The sequence below is a fragment of the Papio anubis genome, chromosome 2 (genome assembly GCF_008728515.1).
Source record: "Papio anubis isolate 15944 chromosome 2, Panubis1.0, whole genome shotgun sequence".
Taxonomy (NCBI): domain Eukaryota; kingdom Metazoa; phylum Chordata; class Mammalia; order Primates; family Cercopithecidae; genus Papio; species Papio anubis.
The window spans coordinates 48,746,033-48,766,589 of record NC_044977.1 but is presented as its reverse complement, the minus strand read 5'-3'; the positions used below and the strand labels follow the sequence as shown (position 1 = coordinate 48,766,589).

Below are 20,557 nucleotides of genomic sequence, written 5' to 3'. Positions count from 1 at the left end.
CACGCAGGGAGGGCGGCCTCAGTGGGGACAAAGGCCGTAGTGGTCAGAGCTCTGTTCAGGGCCTGGCCCACCCATCTGCTGCTAGTGAAGGCTGCTGAGCCCCAGGGGGCCCCTTGGCCTGGCCTGGCTGCTGGTTTGAGTCCTGTAGCTTCTTGCCCAAACTCTGACTTTCCAGAGTCACCCCAGAAGCACCTCTCTCCTGTCCTGCCTCACCTTCCAGAACATCCAAATTGAAACTGTGCTTCCTGCTGAGTTCTTTGAGGTGCTCTCGTCCTCCCAGAATGGGTCGTACCATCACGTCAGGGCACTAAAGAGGGGACAGACGGCCATTGACGTGGCCCTCACCTCTGTGGTGGACCAGGCAAGTTGGTGTCTCCCTTGCGTTGGCTTATGAAGCCCCCCTCTGTAGGCAGAAATGTCAGCCCAGGAGGGCCATGAGTCCCAGGGAGTTGGGTCACCAGCGTCCCTTTGCCTGTTTGGGCTACTTGCATCCTGGGTTATTTTTTCCCTTGTCTTTAAGAAGCCCATCAGCCTTAGGGAGCAAAGCTCTGATGATTGGAAAATCGGCCTGGGTGTTCCCATTTTCCTATCCCGCACAGGAGGCCTCCTGGCCTGGAAGGGGCCACAGGCCGTAACAGGAAGAAACGCCCATGCACCGACAGTGACTCCTGCCAGAGTCAGCCTCCTCAGCTCTGGAGGTTGGGCAGGCTGCTTTAGCTCTCAGGCCTCAGTTTCCCCATCTGTAAAGTGGGGGAGACACGACATTCATCCTGCCAGGGTGCCCTGAGGATTCAGTCAGGCAGCACTTCCAGGAGTGGCTGTAGCAGAGCCATGGAAAGCCATCCCCGTGGAGAATGAGAGAGTGGCAGGGTGTCTGGAACCTTCTTCTCCACTCTCCCACAAAATCCACCTTTGTGGCCTGATCCCCAGGGAGGGATGGGGGTCTGGTGACTGGGAAAGACTGCTGACGACATGGTTGTCATGATGACGTATGGCACTCTCACCCCTTGTAGGATGGAGGGGTCCACACACTATGGGTGCCTGTGTGGAACCAGCAGGAGGTGGCAGTTCACATCCCCATCACCCTGTATCCCAGCATCTTGACGTTTCCATGGCAACCAAAGACAAGTACCCATCAGTACGCAATAAAGGTACGTGAGACCCCCACTTCTGGGTGCATTCCTTTTGTATTTTCATAGGATTGTGGCTTTTTGTCCATTCTACTTTTTTTTTTTCTTTTGAGACAGAGTCTTGTTTTGTCACCCAGGCTGGAGTGCAGTGGCGCAGTCTCAGCTCACTGCAACCTCTGCCTACCGTGTTCAGGTGATTCTCCTGCCTCAGCCTCTCGAGTAGCTGGGACTACAGGTGCACACCACCATGCCCAGCTAATTTTTGTATTTTTAGCAGAGATAGGGTTTCACCATGTTGGCCAGGCTGGTCTTGAACTCCTGACCTCAAGTGATCCTCCTATCATGGCCTCTAAAAGTGCTGGCATGAGCCACCACGTCCAGCCTCATTCTGTTACTTTTAACATTACTCTCTAGTGGCCTACTTTAAATCACAGTCTTTATGATTTCGGTTGTTTCTTGAGGTTTCCATCATAGCAATGCATTTTTTGTAATCAGGAAAAGCCCAACAAAAACCAATAGTGAAAAAATAGAGAAAAGAAAATACAATAAATTCTGGAATACAGATTTGAATTTCATTAACATTTATTTTTCTAAAAGTTGTGTTTTGAAAGCTATATATATCCGTATATAGATATAGATATATGCCCTTAGAGAAAACATTCAAATTCAAGGCATAAGTATCTCCAACCCCATCACATGGGACGTGTCACTGCTTTGACCCTCCTGCTTGCACATGGCATTAGCCGGCAGGAGTCACCTCAGATGGGGTTCGAGTCCTCATGGTCAGTGCAGGGCACGGCACATCAGGCCTGCTGTCCGCTGGTGTAGTGACTGGTGTCCTGTCTGTGCACTGGCACCGGCTCCCTTGCCCGCTCAGGTGTGTCACCGTCCTGGCCCCTTGGGTTCTGGTGTTGTTTCCTCTGGTCTGGGAGCAGAGGTGTGGTCGTTGACCTCCCAGCAGATGATGAGTGGGCAGGGGTGTATGCTGGGAGCTTGTGTCTGGTCAGGGAGGCAGCGCCCTGCAGCTGGCTCTATGGTCAGGGGTTCTTCCCACTGTAGCCTAAGCTCTGGTAGGTGCCACCAGATTCTGGGGCCTCTGTCATGGGCCTGTGTGTTTGTGTGCATCAGTCTCAAGGTCCCCAGAATATGAGGGTGGAAACGAGACAGGACAGAGAGGGCGAAGGCAGGGAGAGCCTCCAGCGAGACCCCAGCTGACGCCACGTTTTTCCCTGCAGTTGGCATCGACTTTGTGTGTGAGTGAGGAAGTGGCCACAGGTGTTTTTGAGGATGTGAGAATGGATGTGTTTGAATGTGTCTATAGGTCTGTGTGTGAATGTGTAAGAAAGTGGGTATGTGTAGAGCTGTGTGGGTATGTGAGGATGTGTTTGAGTATGAATGGCTAGGTCAGTGTGCATTGGCTCATGTGTGTATGAGCACCTATGTTTGAGGGTGTGTCCATGGTCAAGTGTGAGCTTGGGTGAGTGCATGTGAACTGGTGAGTGGGAATGGTGAGTGGGTGAATGTGAGGGTAAATGTGTCGAGTGTGTGTGAATGGGTGAACCTGTGCGAATGTGAGTGTGTGTGTACATGTGCAAGTGGCTATGTAAATCAGCATGTGTGTGTGAGGGGAGTGAGTGGGAGCATGTGAATGTGTGTGTGAACCTGTGGGTGTGAAGGGTATGTGATGGTGAGCTTATGAGTGTGAAGGGCACATGCCTGTGTGAACGTGTGTGTGAGCATGTGAATGGGTGGATGATGTGTCTGAGTAGGTGAATGTGTATGAATCTGTGAGTGTGAATGGTGTGTGAATGGGTGAGCATGTGGGTGTGAGGGGTAAACTGTGTGACCATTTTGTGAGCACGTGAATGAGAGGATGACAGGTGTGAGTGGGTGAATGTGTGAACCTGTGGGTGTGAATGGTATGTGTGAGGGTAAATGTGTAGGTATGAGTGTGAGTGTGTGCATATATGTGTGAATGGATGGGTAGATATGTGTATGAATGTGAACTGTGTGAATGGTGTGTGAGCATGTGAGTGGGAGGGTAAATTGTGTGTGAGTAGGTAAGGTGTGCGTGTAAACTGTAAGTGTAAATGGTGTGAGCGTGTGTGAGCATGTGACTGTGAGTAGGTGTACATGTGTGAAGTGTGCATGTGAATGGTGAGCATGTGTGAGGGTAAATGTGTGTGAGTAGGTGTCTGTGGGTGTGAACTGTGGGTGTGAATGGTGTGTGTCTGGAGGCCCAGAATCAGACTGTCAAGCTGGATCATTCAGACTCCACACATCTAGCCCTTTTATACAAACCGGGAGACTGAGGCTGGGCAGTGGTGGTGGGGAAGGAATCACACCCAGGGTTTGAAGGACAGCCCGGGTCACAGCTCAGCCAGGAGCTCCTAACCCCTGTCCTCCCTCCCATCCGCTGCTGCCGCAGGTGTGTCTGTGTTGGGAGCGTGCTGCATTCACCCCGCCTTGGTGCAGCTACAAGCATGACAGCCCCCACCCTGCACTTAGCTCACAGCCCACAACTCAATGGACACACTAGATGGCAGGTGCTGTGAGCCAGGCAGGGAGGGTGCTCTGATAGGAGCACCTGAGGAGGGGTCTAGGGAGGCTGGCCAGGGCAGGAGCCAGCCACGGGGCCACCCCAGCAAGCCCCAGGTCATGAAAGCCCTCTGGGTATCTGTGGGCAGCAAAAAAGGCTGTGAGGCTGAGCACTGAGTGGGGGAGCTGCGGTCAGAGCCTTGGTAGAGGCTAGTGGCAAAGGTGTTGGGAGACTTTACCCTATGTCTGGTGAGAAGCCACTGGAGACCTTTTGGCAGAGCCAGGACCCACTACTCAGACTTCTGTGCTGGGGCTGTGCGGAGAGAACAGGAGGCCGGGGGGAAAGGGTAGAGAGGGTGGGGGTTCGGTGGCTGTGGGACCAGTTCTGGGGTAAACAGGCAGGAAGCCATGGGTTGGATGAGAGAGTAGGGAAATCAGGGAGCAGTTCCTGTCTCTGGGCAGAATCACTGGCAAAAGTTTGGGAGGAGCGGGGTCTGTGTTGGCCACACCTAGACTCCAGGTGAGAGCGGCAGGAGAAGCGGGATGCTGGGGTCTGCATGGGAGAGAGGCCGACCTCGGGCTAGAGAAATGAACTGCATCATCAGGGTACTGGTGGTGTTTGCAGCCCCAGGACTGAACAATCCCCGAAACAAGGAGGAGGGAGAGAGCCCAGCAGCCATAGAGCCCCTTCTGGATTCCGTCCCCCGAAACCCCACTGCTCACGAGCCAGAGCCTCCTCCAGACTGGCCAGGCCCAGGGAAGGGCGCGACTCAGGTGCTGGGTACATGGTCTTGCCCTGGTCTCTGCTAGGCCCTGGCCACTTCCAGAAGCTCCTTTTCTTTTATTTGGCCATTTTTTTTGGTTGAGGATCTGGGACCTTCCCCACCTATGGTTTCCTTGGTGGGGTAATGCAGGAAGGGTGACCAGGAGCATGGGGGGTAAGAGACACCCTGAAGGCTGCAAGACCCCAGCCTGAGTCCTGGTCTCCTTCTGGCTAACCCCCTCCTCAGGCCTCAGTTGCCTCCACCATATCATGAGGGCAGGTGAAGATCCCACTTAGTCCCTGCCAGCTCCCCAAGTCTAGAATTAGTCTTCTGAGCCCTGGGCCACAGGCAGTCTCCCTCTTGACAAAAGCTGCCCTCCCCTCACAGGCTGAGGAGCTGGCCCCCAGGCCACGTGCCCACTGATGCTGGCATGGGGTCTGAGCTGCATCCTTCATTTCCTGCCCCTGGGACTGGACAGCACTGCCCTGCCCGCAGGGCTCCAGTCCTGTGCTGACTGCTTCTCCCCTGCAGTCCCAGTCAGGTGCCCCAGGGCATGGTGGCCAGGAGCCTGGCCACTGTCCTCAGTCCCCCAGATGGCAGCTCCACTTTGTGAGTGACTGTACTGGCTGTGGTGCCCAGTCCTTCTCTCTCGCATCTCCTCTCCTCAGATTTCATGAAGGAGGCTACAACTGGGTCCTGCCTTCCTCCCTGACCCTGTCCCTCGGTCTCCACTAGAGCATCCTCCCTTCCCCCAGCATGGATGACCCAGGAGTGTCCCTGGCCCAGCCTGTGGCTGCAGCCAGCTCCAGAGTGGCATGTCCAGCAAACTCCTCTCCCCGTAGTGGCTGCACAAGAGGCCGAGGGATAGCCCTGTCGCCCATGGCTGGGACTCCTTCAAGGGTATCACTTCTCCTCACCCTTTGACTTTTCAGAAGACCTAAGCTCAAGCCCCTTGTATTAGTCCATTCTCAGAAAGCTATAAAGAACTACATGAGACTGGGTAATTTATAAAGAAAAGAGGTTTAATTGGCTCACGGTTCTGCAGGCTGTACAGCAAGCACGGGGCATCTACTTCTTGGGAAGCCTCAAGGAGCTTTTACTCATGGTGAAAGGTGAAGTGGAGCAGGTGTCCTACATGGCAGGGGCAGGACCAAGAGAAGTTCAGGGGAGGTGCAACATGCTTTCAAACAACCAGATCTCATGATAGCTCACTATCATGAGGACAGCACCAAGGGGGATGGTACTAAACCATTAGAATCCACCCCCATGATCTGATCACCTCCTATCAAGACCCACCTCCAACACTGAGGATTAAAATGGAACCTAAAATTTGGGTGGGAACACAGATCCAAACCACATTACCCTCTCTGGCATGGCTGGGCTGCCTCCCCTCCACCTGGTTCCAGGGCCAGCTCTTTTGGGTTTCCTGCTCCCATCCCATCTCTGTACACTGCGGTCACTCCAGCTGTGGCCGCCACGTTCCTCTCTCCAGAGTCCCTTCTGCACATCCTCAGAGGGCTCCTGGTCCTGAGCACCCTCATCAGTGGGTCCAGTACACACAGCTGGCTGCTCCTCTCATGTCCTCCATGCAGCCAGCCTGGCCTGGAAACAGCTGTTCAGTCTGCGCAGGCTCAGCTGGGTGGTGCTGTCAGAAACCCCTCCCCATTCTGTGTCAGGAAATTCACATGGGCCTTCCTCAAGCAGGCGGAGGCCTCAGTCTCTCAATGTTGTTCTGTGCCCTGGAGACAGTCCACTCAGCCAGTCCTTCCTGGGAAAGGAGCCCATCCTCCTCCGCAGGGACCTAGCTGCAATCTCTCTTCTCACTTTTCTCAGGGTACCCAGTGCTCCGGAGGGCAAAGGCTGTTCCCTGGTTCCATGCCCGTGCCAGCCTCCCGGCAAAGAAACTCATCCAGGCTCACCGTTTCCTCCTAGACACAATTTCTTCCTCTGTAGGGCTTATTCCCTCGTCAGGGTGACAAAATGGGGTGTGTGTGTGTGAAAGGGGTGAGCTGGAGAAGAAGGGAGGCGCTGCCAGCCCTCACTCAGAGAAGCCTGCTTGGGTCCAAGGCCACAAATGCACCCACCCACCCCCTTTTCAGGGCCTCTTGCTCTGTCCACCTGTAAATGTGCCTATCCCTCACTCTGGGAACCCCAATTCGCCAGCGTCCTGTTCCCCCTCACCCCTCCATCGCTTTTCTATGCTGGGCCTCCAGAGACTGTTTCCTGCCTGCATCCCTGCCACCCCCCAGCCCCAACCCCACTCCTGTGCCCTACACATCACCTACCCCCAAAGGGATCCCCTCTCCTACCCGAGCATCTTACTCTGGTCTCAGCTTCCCCAAGTGGAGGCTGCACTGGCTTCGACAAAAACTGTCCTGTGCCTCCTCTGCACCCCCAATACAGGAATCAGCAGAGATCGAGCCGCCAGGCTTGCACAAGCCCCCCGGGGAGGGTGGGGCCCCGGACCCGGGACCCTCTCCAGGACATGGTCTCCTTTGCTGTGTTGCCGCCATCATTTCCCTGTGCACGGGAGAGGGGGAGGGGTGCGCCCAGGAACTAAGAGCTAATCTCTTCCCCATCCTCTCACAGGAACGCCTCTGGGGGTCATAACCTCACCCCCGCCCACCCTGTCCCATCCCGGAGTCCCCATTTGGCTTTGGGAGGACCGGCGGCAACTACTTGTGGATCACAAAATGAGGCCATGGGAACATCAGCGGCAACGGGGTAGGGGGAGAGGCGAGGCAGTGTCCCCAGAGAGGCCCTGCTGTCGTCCTCCATTTCCCGGGTTGTGCCTAGGCCCCCAGAGGCACAACCAGACCCCAGGGTGCAGCTGGAGAGTGCCTCCCATCCGCCATCCGCTTTGGAAGGGGCGGAAAACCCCCGAGGATGTCCTAGTGCAGTTCACGTTGCCCCAGCCGACCACGTGAGGGCGCGCCCTGTGTTAGTTTGGACAAATTAAAGCTCCTCTTGCGGGCAGGCCTGGAGCCCCCGGGGCCGGACCAGGGCTCGGGTGCCCGTGGCCTTCTTTGGGCTGCCGGCCGCCAAGCTCCTGGCCGTGGGGCCTCCCCTGGGGCCCGCGCTATTGGCCTCCAAACGAAGTGCCCCCCTCCTCTCGCACTCCCGCAGCCTAGGGTGCACCTCTCCGTTCGCCTTTGCTGAGCCCTTCCAGGACGCAAGCCGCCTCTCCACTGCGCCAGGAGCTCAAGCCCCGTCCGAGGCGCCCCGCTGCGGGCGCCGCGGCGCTGGTGAGGCGCGATCCGAGAAGCCAGCGGCCCAAGAAGGGGCTCCAAAAAGCACAAGTTGGCGCTGGCCCCGGACCAGGCTGTTGTTGTTCTCAACGTGGTCCGCCATGAAGCTATAAAAAGCCGAGAGAAGCGCCCTCCCGCCAGAGCGCAGCGCGCACGCCCAGCGACTTCCAGAGGAGCCAGTGGAAGCTGCGGCGGTGTCTCGCGTTCGGCGGGATTTCTCTTCGCTCGAACTCGGCCTAGGTCTGCGTCCCCAGCTCCAACCGCCGGCTCGGACTCGGTCTCTGACCCCAACTCGGTCCCCTAGCCCGGCCCCGGGCCCCCCAACCCTCGCTCCGGCCCGGCCCGGCCCCCACCCCAGCCCTGCCGCCCGGCCCCAGGCCCGGCCGCGGCCGCTCCCGCCTGGAGCCGCCGCGCGCCCCCAGCCCCCCTGCACCCCCTCGGCCCCTCGCCTTCCTCTTCCCGGCGCGGCCCCCCGGCTTCCGCGCGCCGCCCGCCACCAACCCGCTTGCTACCATGTCTGTGGAGCTCGAGGAGGCCCTGCCGGTGACGACCGCCGAGGGGATGGCCAAGAAGGTGACCAAGGCTGGCGGCTCGGCGGCGTTGTCCCCATCTAAGAAGAGGAAGAACAGCAAGAAGAAGAATCAGCCGGGCAAGTACAGCCAGCTGGTGGTGGAGACCATCCGCAGGCTGGGCGAACGCAACGGCTCGTCGCTAGCCAAGATCTACACCGAGGCCAAGAAGGTTCCGTGGTTCGATCAGCAGAACGGGCGCACCTACCTCAAGTACTCGATCAAGGCGCTGGTGCAGAACGACACGCTTCTACAGGTGAAGGGCACCGGCGCTAACGGTTCCTTCAAGCTCAACCGCAAGAAGCTGGAGGGCGGCGGGGAGCGGCGCGGAGCCCCGGCGGCCGCCACCGCCCCGGCGCCCACCGCGCACAAAGCGAAGAAGGCGGCTCCAGGCGCTGCCGGCTCCCGTCGCGCAGACAAGAAGCCCGCCAGGGGCCAGAAGCCGGAGCAACGCTCGCACAAGAAGGGCGCTGCCGCCAAGAAGGACAAAGGCGGCAAGACCAAGAAGACGGCGGCCGCCGGGGGCAAGAAGGTGAAGAAGGCGGCCAAGCCCAGCGTCCCCAAAGTGCCCAAGGGCCGCAAGTGAGCGTGCCGGCTGGTCAGAGCGGCCGGCCTGGGCTTTTCAGTGTTTTTGTTTTTCTACCCCAAGTGACGTAGATTTTGTACGGCTCGCCCTGGCCGGGGCCGCGGGGCCTGGTCTGAGCCTCAGGGAGGGGCCCCGGGTCCGCTCTGTCTTTCCCCTCCCCCAACGATGTAGCGTTTTTCGTTGTTTGCTTTAGGTTTTTGAAACAGCCCTGGCGACGCCTCCATTGGCTCTCGGCCTTGGCAACGGTCGTCGTCATGGTTACTGGCCCCTAGGCGCTGGTGGCCGAGGCCGCGCCTGCCCACCGGGCGGGGGCCGCTGGTTGGCCGGGCCCAGGCACGCGGGGACGCGGAGGCCGTGCATCCCTTCCCGGCTCCCCAGCCTCCCTGCCTTTGGGTGCGCGACAAACAATCGCTTAGGGCTCAGGGCTGCGCGGCGCTTCCCTTCATTCCATGGGCCTATTTTTGGGCACAATAAAGCGTTTAAACCTTTCAGCCTCTCTTGTTTAATCTGAGTGGAATAGAGATGGGCGCTTTCGGCAGGCAAGGTTGGAGGGCGGGCCCTTCGGGTCCGTATACCCCAGATATGTTGGCCAGTGTAAGCCTCGATGGAGCCAGGGGCCTTCAGCAAGAGGTGGGAATTGCTGGCCTGGGACGAACTTAAAGTACCTGGGGCAGGGAGACAGACAGGTTCGGTCCTTTAGGAGGGATGGGTGTGTTTGCCCGCACAGGGGGGTCCATCGACCATTGCTGTGGTGGGTGGGGGAATTAATGGGTTTTCAGGGTTAATGGTCAGGGCCCTTGCCAGGGACCTCAACTTGGTCTCCAGAGAGGTAGGTCTTACAAAGTTAACACCAGCCTTGGCCTGTAAGCTTAGTCATTCTGATTCCAGCGAGAGTTAGAGATTGTGACCTGGACGAGGTGTGGTGGCCAGAGTGGAGTTGCCGACCACAACTCAAAGTGTGGTCTCAGAAGGGTGTTAGCTCTCCCTGAGCCTACTGGTTAAGCTGGAGCGCAAACGGGACCCAAAGGATTGCTGGGAAAATTAGTAGAAGCAGAAGGATCCCCAGCCCTGGGACACTCTGGTGTCCAGCATATGGGATAGTTGTCTGTCCAGTTGGGCAATAGGCCAAAGTCTATTCTGACAGATGTCCCTAAAAATGGACAACTGCAAAACAGGCCCCCAAGGGCAGTGGGAAATGGGGGAAGGTTCTAAAACAGTGGGTATATACTCATACCAGTGTGAGTGACCCTGGGCTGGGGTTAGGTGAGAATGCAGGAGAGCTCATTTTACCCCCTATGTTTTACCCCCTGTGTAAAAGACTGCAGAAACTACAGGTGGGGGCAGGACCTCCTGGCTGTAGACTGGAGGGGAGGGAGCATTGCTGGAGAGGAGCCCAGGACTGCTGCTACCCTTGATCTGGGCCTGGCAGACCTCTCTGGCGCCTGGGTGAGTTGCCACTCCATTCCATCTGCAAATCTTCATAACCCACTGGGGCCTCCTCCCTGCTGCTTCCTGCTTCACTGAACTGCAGAGCCAGGTGCCAAAGTCTTACCTGCCCTGTCCTGGGCCAAGCGCTGCGGACACAGCAGTAGGCAAAACCAGTCCAGGTGCCTGCCCTGCCCAAGCTCCCTGGCTAGTGTGGAGACAGTGAATGATGAGGGCAGAGGTACCATCATCAGGACACAGACGGCTGTGGCTGGGGTCTGGGGGTCTGGGGCTCCTGTGGGCACCTAGGAGGCGGGTAGGCCTAGGCTGGCAGCTCCACCCCTGCTGCCAGCTCATGTCCCGGTTGTCCAAATCTGAATCTCTGGGGCTGGGCCTGGGAATCAGCCTTCTGACCAGCTTCCCAGGTGGTTCTGGGATTCAGAGGGCTGGGAAGGGCTGCAGCAGGGGGCCATGGGCACCAAGGCCACCAAGGCCTCAGACATCTGTCCTCTGTGGACATTGCTCCTTCCTGCCTGCCTGTTAAGTGCTCCATGAACAGAGTTTCATCCCTTCCTAAACCTCCCTCCCTAACTAAGTCCTCCACCTTGCTGACCATCTGTCCTTTGAGGACATCCCATCATGTCCAAGTGCCAGCCCAGGCCTGTCCCATACTCCTTGCAGGGCCAGCCAATAGGCCACCAGTAGCAAGGGTCCAGAAGAGGCCTTGGCACACCCAGGATGCTAAAGAGATGGTGCTGCTGGCCAGCTAAATCCAGTGCCCCAAAGTGCGTTTTGAGCTGTCCTTATTCCTCATTGCCTTTCCGTATTTCTCACCAAAAGCTACCCTTTGCTGTTCACACCACCTGCCTCCACTAGTGGCCGCCTCCTCTGGTGCTGCCTCCCACCCCTGCCACCTTTCACCCTCTCTTCATTCCTTGGCATGGGTCCCAGCTTGCTGTCTTCTCCACCCTGAGGCTTGCACCCTGTAGGAGCACTTAAGCACCCAGTAGACCAGCCCTCAGTGAGACAAGCCATCCATTTTGCTGATAATATTGTGAGCTTCCCTTGGGGACCCAGCCCCAGGGTGGTCACATGACTGAAGACCTGGCCAATAAGTGTTCAATCAGTTGTTCACTTGGCCACAGTGATTAGGCCAGAAGTGGGTTCTTGATCCAGTGGGTTCAATGCAAGTCAATCCTGGGACTTCCCCTGGAACTGCTGAGAAACAGGTGCTCTTTCACTGGGATCACTAAATGTTAGGGATGTGGGCCAGAGTTGCCAGTAACTATCTTTGTCAACATATAGGGAGAGCTCCCCTGAATAAAGAGCCAAGATAGAGAAAATTGGAGCCAGGAAACGGACAGATGCTTAATGACATTAATGGAGCTTCTGGATCAAGCCATGCCTACAGCTTGGATAGCCCTGACTATCCTGTGAGCCTATACATTGCTTTTTGCATACATTAGTTTGACTGGGGTTTCTGTTGCTTGCATCCTGGTCTCTCACTGAAAGGAATGACTCACCTAACCCTCCCCACAAGCCCATCCTGGACCTTGTCATCCTTTCAAATTGCTCTTCCTCTGAACCACCCTTCTAGTGTCCCATTCTCTGCCCACAGGCCCCTCCCCTCCCTTTTTCCCAGCTTGCTCAGTTGGCCCCTTCAGCTGGGCGGCTTTCTGACTTTATGGGACCTGTGCTACTGTGGGGTTCACAGAGTAGGTCCCACATTCCTGAGAGGTGCCCTAAGTTGATGCCACATGACCACAACCAAGCACACCTGAGTACTCACTGTGTCTGGTACTCTGAGGACTCACAGGCCTGATCTCAACCTCAAAACAACCCCAATCTTGAAAAAGGGTGTTCAAGAGCCAAATTTACTGACGCAGTTGCTGAGACTCTGGGAGGCCACACAGCCAGGTCAAGATTCAAACCTGCTCTATGTAGCTCCAAAGCCTGTATTTTTCTGCCCTGATGCTTAGCTCCTACAGTGGGCTGGGGAGTCCAGGATCCACCATTTATTTACTGTGTCTCCTGGACTTGGCTTCAAGACGCCTCAATTCCAGTTGAACATTGAAGGCACTTGACACTGTGAGGCTAAGGAAGAGAGGGCTTTCTAGAGGAGGTGACCCTGGTACAGCAAGGAGGTAAAGGGCTTGTGTGCAAAACAGCCCAGGCTTGAGCTCTCCTCTGCAGCCCAGTGCGGATTAGTATTAGGCGGGCAGGTAGGAGCAGGCCCCTGCTAGAGGCTCCCATAGTGGACCTATCTCCACTAGGATCTTTGGGTCTGGGGCAAGATTGTTCTCCCCAAGTCTGTTTCCTCATATATAAATGGTGCTAAGAAAGACTTTAAAATCACTCATCTGCTAACTAGGCAGAGTCTGATCACACTATCTCTGGTCAAGACCTCTAGCCTCTGCACCCCCAATCCCTTGAATCCCCCTGGGGTTAGCATTCTACCTGTCGCCAGGGCTACTCTGCTCGCGATGTTGCCTCCTCCCTGTGAGCCTCCTCAACATCTCACCTCTGCCTTCTGGGTCCCCCAGTCTGCCTTCTCCCTGGCCCCAGGACAGCTCTGCAGACACTGCAAAGGCCCCATCCCAGGGTGTGTAGCCTTGGTGACTGGTAGAAGGGGATCTTCAGTCAATGTCCCTAGACCAACCTGGTCTAAAGCTGTCTCTCTGCCAGGGCAGGGCTTGGAGCTGAGCACAGGGCCTGTTGGGGAGGGTCTGAGCTCCTAGCACAAGGGGTGCTGCCATCTCACTGTCCCAGTCATCACATCTTGAGTGATGTGGCCCAGGGCATATTAGCTCTTCCAGCAGCTCCACCAGTTATGAATAGGCAAAGGTCCTGGTTCTTCCCACAGCAACTGCTGTTAGGGCTACTTACACTTGCAAGCTGGGGGGGGGGGGGGGGATACTTGCAGAGGTATGGGAGAACAAAACATCTCATATGCCAAGGGTTTAGTCCACAGTCATTCATTCAACACCTCCTGGATGGGGCTCCTTCTCTTGGACTGCGCCAGGCTAGGGGTGAATGGGAGCAGAGGCAGTGATAGGACGCAGTCACTTGCAGGAGAAGGATAGATAAACCAGCAAGCTCCTATTAGGGACATTCCAGACTGGAAACCCCACAGTAGCACAGGCTGCTGGGTTTGGGGAATGGTGAAAGGTGTAGTGGTAAAAGCAGTGGGGGAGATGTGACAGGGCATGAGGCCGGATAAATCAGCAGGGCTTCGGGTTCCCATGTAAACTCAACAGAGAAGGAAAACCAGGGAACTGGCTTGCACAATTGTAGGGGCTGATTAAGCAGTTTCTGTAAGGCTGTATCTCCAAGACTGATGGAGCTTGAAGTCCACAGGCAGGTGGTCAGGAGGGGAAGACCATGAGCACATGAACATACTGAAACCTTACTAGCACAGGGAGAACCCATAAGGACAGACTGAAACCTGTGTCTATTCTTATTACCTCTGACCTCACTGATGAAGGTAGAAGCTGGGACCCTTAGTCACAGAGCTAGACGTGCACACACCTGCCCCAGGAGTCAGAAAAAACTGAAGGAGAGTCCAGGAAAAGCACAACAATTGCAGGTCCAGGTGCTGCTTCATGCCCATCAGGTGAGTCAGCAGATCAGTAATCCAAATGGTTGCTTCCTTCCAAATCTGGTGAGAATCTGCCTCCTGGCCCACCCTAATGGAAAACATACTAGTCAGGGAGTTCTGGAAAATATGGTTCAGCCAGGCCAAGTTGGCATGTTGCAAAGCCCTCCCAATTCCACAGTTAAAAATGGGTGTGGGGGGTGGTGAGGAGGGCTTCCAGACCAGGTAGAACATTCTGGCCAACTGGAAGACACAGACTGCACATGAAGAGGGGCAGTGACTACCCAGCTCCTACTGATTGTTTTCAGAGCTTCCCAGTTTTCCAAATAATGTTAGAAGCAGCACCTCCTGAAAGTTTCCATGTCCCTCTCTGGAGGCTGGGGGTGGTCTGGACATCCAGGGAGGAATGGGGTAGGGTACCTCAGTGCAGCAGTGGTGCCTGGGTGTCGGAGGCACCTCCTCAAAATTTCTCAAAGTGGAAACCACACTATTATCTGAAATTTCCCATTATTTTAAAATATGGGCTTAAAAAACAAATACCCCATACCCATTAGACTGGCTACTATCAAAAAACAGGTCTGGGCATTGTGACTTACACCTATAATCCCAGCACTTTGAGAGGCCAAGGTAGGAGGATCACTAGAGCCCAGGAGTTCAAGACTAGCCTAGGTAACATAACGAGACGCCCATCTCTCCAAAAAATACAAAAATTAGCCGGACATGGTGGTGTGTACCTTTAATCCCAGCTACTCAGGAGGCTGAGGTGGGAGAATCGCTTGAGCCCAGGAGGTGGGAATTGCAGTGAGCCAAGATCGAGCCACTGCACTCCAGCCTGGGCAACAGCGCCAGACCCTGTCTTAAAAAACAAAAAACAAACAAACAAACAAAAAACACAGAACACAGCAAGTGTTGGCAAGGATGTGGGGAAACTGGAACACTTGTGCACTGTTGGAAGGAATGTAAAATGGTCCAACTGCTATGTAAAACAGTATGGCAGTTTCTCAAAAAATTAAACATAATTACTATGTAATCCAGCAATTCCACTTGTGGGCAAATACCCCAAAGAATGCAAAGTAGAGAAGAGCACATTCATGTTCACAGTAGCGCTATTCACAATAGCCAAAAGGTGGAAGCAGCCCAAGGATCCATTGACAGAAGAGTAGATTTTTAAACACGTGATCTACCTATACAATGGAATATTATTTAGCCTTAAAAAGGAAGGAAATTCTGACCCATACTACCACATGGATGAATCTTGAGAACATTATGCTGAGTGAAAATAGCCAGTGACAAAAAGACAAACACTGCATGATTCCACTTGAATAAGGTATCTAGAATAGTCAAATTCACAGAGATAGAAAGTGGAATGGTGGTTATCAAGGGCCGAGGGGAGGGAAATATGGGGAGTTGTTTAACTTTCAGTTTTGCAAGATAAAAAAGTTTCAGAGATTGGTTGCACAACAACGTGAATACAATTAACAGTATTGAATGTATATTTTAAAATGTTTGGCCAGGCACAGTGGCTCACGCCTGTAATCCCAGCACTTTGGGAGGCCGAGGCGGGCGGATCACCTGAGCTCAGGAGTTTGAGACCAGCCTCGCCAACATGGCAAAATCCCATCTCTACTAAAAATACAAAAATTATCTGGGCATGGTGGTGGGTGCCTATAGCCCCAGCTACTCGGGAGGCTGAGGCAGGAGAATCGCTTGAGGAGGCAGAGGTTGCAGTGAGCCGAGATCTTGCCACTGCACTCCAGCCTTGGGGGCAGAGCAAGATGTCTGTCTCAAAAAAAAAAAAAAAGGCTTAGATGGCAGATTTTATGTCACATGCATTTTACCAGAATTAAAAAATAAATACGGCCGGGCGCGGTGGCTCAAGCCTGTAATCCCAGCACACTGGGAGGCTGAGATGGCGGATCACAAGGTCAGGAGATCGAGACCATCCTGGCCAACACGGTGAAACCCCGTCTCTACTAAAAAAAAATACAAAAAAAACTAGCCGGGCACGGTGGCAGGCGCCTGTAGTCCCAGCTACACGGGAGGCTGAGGCAGGAGAATGGCGTGAACCCGGGGGGCGGAGCTTGCAGTGAGTGGAAATCACGCCACTGCGCTCCAGCCTGGGCAACAGAGCGAGACTCCGTCTCAAAAAAAATAAATAAATAAAATAAAATAAAATAAAATAATAAATACACATTGTATGGGCCAAACAAAATCACTGTGTGAGCTAAATGTGGCCTGAAGTCCCCCAGCTTTGAGATTTCTCAACTGGATCTTCTATGAGGGCCCTTCTGGCCACTTCACAAGACAAGGAGCCCCAAATGGTGGTATCCTGAAGGAGACTCAACCAAAGGAAACCATACACTGGTGAAAGCCAGAGACCTATCGGCCAGTGCTGAGCATCTACACCTGGGTAACAACCTCTCCATAGAGGGTTGTCATTAGGACCCCAGAGCCTTGCCCAGTGCATCCTATAAATATGCCCTCACAGAGGCTACTTTTCTTGCTCACCTCTTCTTGGCTCTCCCATCCCCTATCCTTCTTCTGGCTGCCTTGGTATAGGGACTGTGAAAGACTCTGCCTTTTACAACTTTCTGTGGTAGGACAGGGGGTTGGGTGGTGCCGTGGTTCACACCTTTAATCCCAGCACTTTCGGAAGCCAAGGGCAGGAGGATCGCTTGAGCCCAGGAGTTTGAGATCAGCCTGGGCAACATAGTGAGACTCCCATCTCTACAAAAAATATGAAAATTAGCTGGGTGTGGTGGCATGCATCTGTAGTCCCAGCTACTTGGGAAGCTGAGATGGGAGAATCACTTGAGCCCAGGAGGTAGAGGTTGCAGTGAGCCAAGATCACGCCACTTCACTTCAGCCTGGGTGACAGAGCAAGACCTTGTTTCGGGCGGGGGGGGGGGGGGGGGGGGAAAAAAAGGGTTTGTGTGTACTGAGGACCCTCTCAGGTGGAGAGTCCTCAGAGGAGCCAGAGCCAAAGCTCCTATCCCCAGGTAATGAAGTTCAACCCTTCCCATCACTTGTTTTTCACTCTGGTTGAGAAGAAAGAGGCCCAGGTAAGAATGGCGAGTTTCTACAGGCCCAGGAATCTAGGAGTCTGAGGTCTCACTTATTGCCTCTGGTTCCCCCCACAACACCCACCCTCTGGGCTCTTCTTGGCAACAAGCAAAATCTCATCCAACTTCCCCAAGCTGATACACTCCTCCCAAGTCAGGAGTCCTGTGGACTTGTCCTTAACTTATCTATGTCAAGCCATATTTGCTTGCCTGGGTCTGCTTCCACTTCTATACAAAGCAGGGTTCAGCTTTAGGTATATAAGCCTTGCATGAGACAATGGATTAACATGGACTGCAGACAGGACTGAGGGGCAGGCACCTGTATCCATCAGGACCAGAAATCCCAGGGACCCTCTGCCTCCTCTAAGACTACAGTGCAGGGAAGCATACCCTTAAGGCTTAGAGCCAAGCCTGGTCACTGCTAGAGGGTGAAAGGGAGGGAGATGGGAAGGACTGCTATCTGCGAGCCAAGCAGAGGGGCCAGATGGCCACATCCTAGGCCTGCCCCCACCTGCTCCAGAGAATGGTAGAGGGCCTGGCTCCACCTGGCCACACCCAGACAGGCAGGTAGGAACTACCCTGTTTGGTCCCTGAGATTTGACTAAGAACAGAAGACAGGGGAAGATGCTCCATTGCTCTAGTAAGCAGGATTCAATGTTGGCAAGGTGGGAAAATGAAGATTTTTATGCCCCTGAAATACATGAAAATTTGGAGAGCAATTTGGCAATACCTAGTAAAGCCGATGACTTAGAGAAAAAGAAGTTGCAGAATGCCCTTCAGTTTATGTAAACCTGAAACTCATAAAATGATACTGCATGCTCTCAGATGTAAGGACTTGCTTTTTTTTTTTCCTCAGATGGAGTCCTGCTCAGCTGCCCAGGCTGGAGTGCAGTGGCATGATCTCGGCTCACTACAACCACCATCTCCCGGGTTCAAGCGATTCTCCTGTCTCAGTCTCCCAGGTAGCTGGGATTACAGGCACCCACCATCATGCTCGACTAATTTTTGTATTTTAGTAGAGACAGGGTTTCACCATGTTGGCCAGGCTGGTCTTGAACTCCTGGCCTCAGGTGATCCACCTACCTTGGCCTCCCAAAGTGCTAGGATTACAGGAGTGAGCCACCTCCCCCGGCCAGGATTTGTTTCTAACATCACATTTATATGAAAGTATAAAAACCTGAATGAAAAGGAAACGAGCCCCTGCAGGCATTATATTCTTTCATGTTAAAATGGAAATACCTCACCAAACTAATTTGCAACCATGAGAAACAGTGGGGAGATGGTAATGAAAAACAAAGGGAATTTCATTTTTGTCATTTATTAAACTGGAAGCAAATACGACCAAACAGTCATACTAGTAAGTCATCTAAATTTTTTAAATCTCTTAATAAAACAACCAAATCCCACGCAAATCAGTTCACAAGGGAGGCCCCATCTTCACAGTGCGGGGTGACTGAGTGTGTAACTACGGGCCAACCCCCACCTCTCAACCGGAAGGGAGGGCACTCAAAAGAGGAATTTAGAGAAAAGGCGAGGAGGGCGGGCCTCGGGGAAGGGTCAGGGCGAGAGCCCCACCTGGCCCCCCACCCTTCCAGCGGAAAAGCCTGTGGCGTGCCGCTGCTGTCTCCCATTACCAGTTACGGGGCCGAGGCTTCCCGCTGATTGGTGGAAATTCCGATCTTCTGATCCCTGATTTGCATACAGACTGGGGCCTGCACCACCCCCGCACTAGTAACAATCGGTGCGGTCGCCGCAGCCAAGGCTGCGCCAGGAGCGTTCTGGGCTCGGCGCCGCCCAGTCCTCCTGGTCATTTCGAAAGCTGCTGGGGCAGCTTTTGTGAATGCCTCCCTTCTAGATGCTTAAAAGAGGAGTGGCCCGACACGGCTAGAAACTGGTCCTTTCCTTCCCACCTGTGGTAAGGACAGGTTCTGCTGTGTCAAGCACTCAACTCAGGCTGGTTTGAAGCTAAAGGATTCAGACAACTTGCAAGTATCAAGACTGAAATAAAAAGAAACATAATAAGGAGCCCAACCAAGACTTGTAGTTATTTCCTCAGAAAGCCCCCATGCCCCGTTTGTGACAAAACCCATTCCTGAGGACTGATTCTAGAAGAAAAGCAAGTAAGATCCAGAACTTTCCCCACCAGCATCATTTTCCAAAATGTAGGCAGAAGTTTACCTAACATAATTTATTCAGGAAAAAAATACATTTTAAGAACTTATTCTAAAAAACTGAAAGAGCCCAGTAGCTGAGCAGAAAATAGCTTACTACAAGGAGTACCAGATCAGGGCAGAGACTTCCCAACTGGGTAAAGCATGCTTTGAGGGAAGACTCCACCAGCCCTGCCAGGAAAAGGGCAGCAGGCACAGTGCCCCTATAGGGCCCACATGGCTGGTGACAGCAACAGGACACCTCTTCCAAAGCTGTCCACCAGCCCCACTAGGGGCTCCTACTCATGGCCAAAAAGGCTACTTCCCCATGAGCCCACAACTGTCAACACAGTGCCACCTCCTCCCAAAGCAAACACACACACATACAATGTAAGAACCTATTATCAGAACAGCAGTGAGGCAGACCCTGGCCTTGGTCTCTGAAAGTCCTGTGTCACTGGCTGTAAGGACGCTTGGCCACAGGTTCCTCTTCCTTCTCTCGCTTCAGCCATTGCTCTAGGAGTCCTGCAGTGCCTCTCTTGGTGGGGAGTGAACTCTTCTGCAGGAACTGACTGGACCACTGGGGAACATCTGACTCTTCCTTTTGAGGTGTTTTTGAGTCTTCTTTTTTGGGTGACTTTGTGGCCAGCCACTGCAACATCCTCTGGCTACTGCCACTTGCCTTGAGCTCCTAGGAGAAAGAGGAAAAAGCTCAAACCATTCAGCTCAAGCTTTTGGGAAAAGGCCAAGTCCCAGGGAAGAAAAAGGGGAAGAGGCATTAGGTACTTACCCAGGCTTGGAAAATGTTACTAAGGGCCAGTTGGGGCCCACCAGTAAAGAGTGGAAAGAGAGGAGTATGCTCTAAGGGGCAGGAAAGCAGCTCTTAGAGAAGGTTTCACAGAGGATTGTGTGGGACCAGCCAGAGAAGAGAACTGAAAGGCATTCCAAATGTGCAGAGAATGAAGCATTCTCAGGGAAAAGAATGTAATTCAGCATGACCCAGGGGGAGTGTTGGAAAATGAGACTGGAGAGATATAGAAGAATTTCTAACAGCCACTGTGATATGGCTACATTGTTTCCTCTTTGTGCAGACAATCTGTACAACCTCTGCTTGACTGTCACTACTCCCTATTGGCTTGCTTTACATCACACCCCAACCCTGAACTGAAAGGTTCTGAATTGGCACAATGCCACCTCTCCAGAATGTGACATCTTTTGGAGTAAACACCATGACAGGGTTAGGTGCAGTGGTGCATGCCTGTAATCCCAGCACTTTCGGAGGCTGAGGTGGGAATATCAAGCCCATGAGTTTGAGAACAGCCTAGGAAACATAGGAAGACCCCATCTCTATAAAAAATTTAAAAAATGAGTCAGGCATGGTGGTGTACGCTTGTAGGCTGAGCTACCTGGGAGGCTGAGGTGGGAGGATCGTTTGAGCCCAGGAGTTCGAGGCTACAGTGAACTATGATCATGCCACTGCAGTCTAGCCT

The 20,557-nt window shown here is 53.9% G+C and overlaps 3 protein-coding genes across 5 annotated transcripts in view; 1 reads left to right on the top strand and 2 right to left on the bottom strand.

Annotated features, from left to right (window-relative positions):
* Positions 1–1,440: 1,440 nt before the first annotated feature.
* LOC103875917 (histidine-rich glycoprotein-like) lies at positions 1,441–7,055 on the bottom strand. Of its 3 annotated transcripts, none has more exons than XM_021922696.2 (2): positions 6,742–7,055; positions 1,441–6,360 (listed from the first exon to the last, which is right to left on the bottom strand). In XM_021922696.2, exon 2 carries the CDS (start codon positions 3,395–3,397, stop codon positions 2,261–2,263), a length of 1,137 nt encoding a protein of 378 aa, XP_021778388.2. In that variant the 5' UTR covers positions 3,398–6,360; positions 6,742–7,055; the 3' UTR covers positions 1,441–2,260. The 3 variants fall into 3 exon arrangements, with proteins under 3 accessions (XP_021778388.2, XP_021778387.2, XP_021778386.2); XM_021922695.2 differs by having other exon boundaries at positions 6,755–7,055; XM_021922694.2 differs by lacking the exon at positions 6,742–7,055 and having other exon boundaries at positions 1,441–5,563; positions 5,795–6,735.
* Positions 7,055–9,326, top strand: LOC101020479 (histone H1x). Its single transcript, XM_003906882.5, has one exon. It carries the CDS (start codon positions 8,194–8,196, stop codon positions 8,833–8,835), a length of 642 nt encoding a protein of 213 aa, XP_003906931.1. The 5' UTR covers positions 7,055–8,193; the 3' UTR covers positions 8,836–9,326.
* An 8,893-nt stretch (positions 9,327–18,219) lies between these two features.
* Positions 18,220–20,557, bottom strand: part of HMCES (5-hydroxymethylcytosine binding, ES cell specific) — a 29,606-nt gene continuing 27,268 nt past the window's right edge. The window contains exon 7 of the mRNA XM_003906883.5: positions 18,220–19,758. Within this exon, the coding sequence (XP_003906932.1) occupies positions 19,522–19,758 (237 nt within the window). The 3' untranslated portion in view covers positions 18,220–19,521. The remainder of the gene's footprint in view (positions 19,759–20,557) is intronic.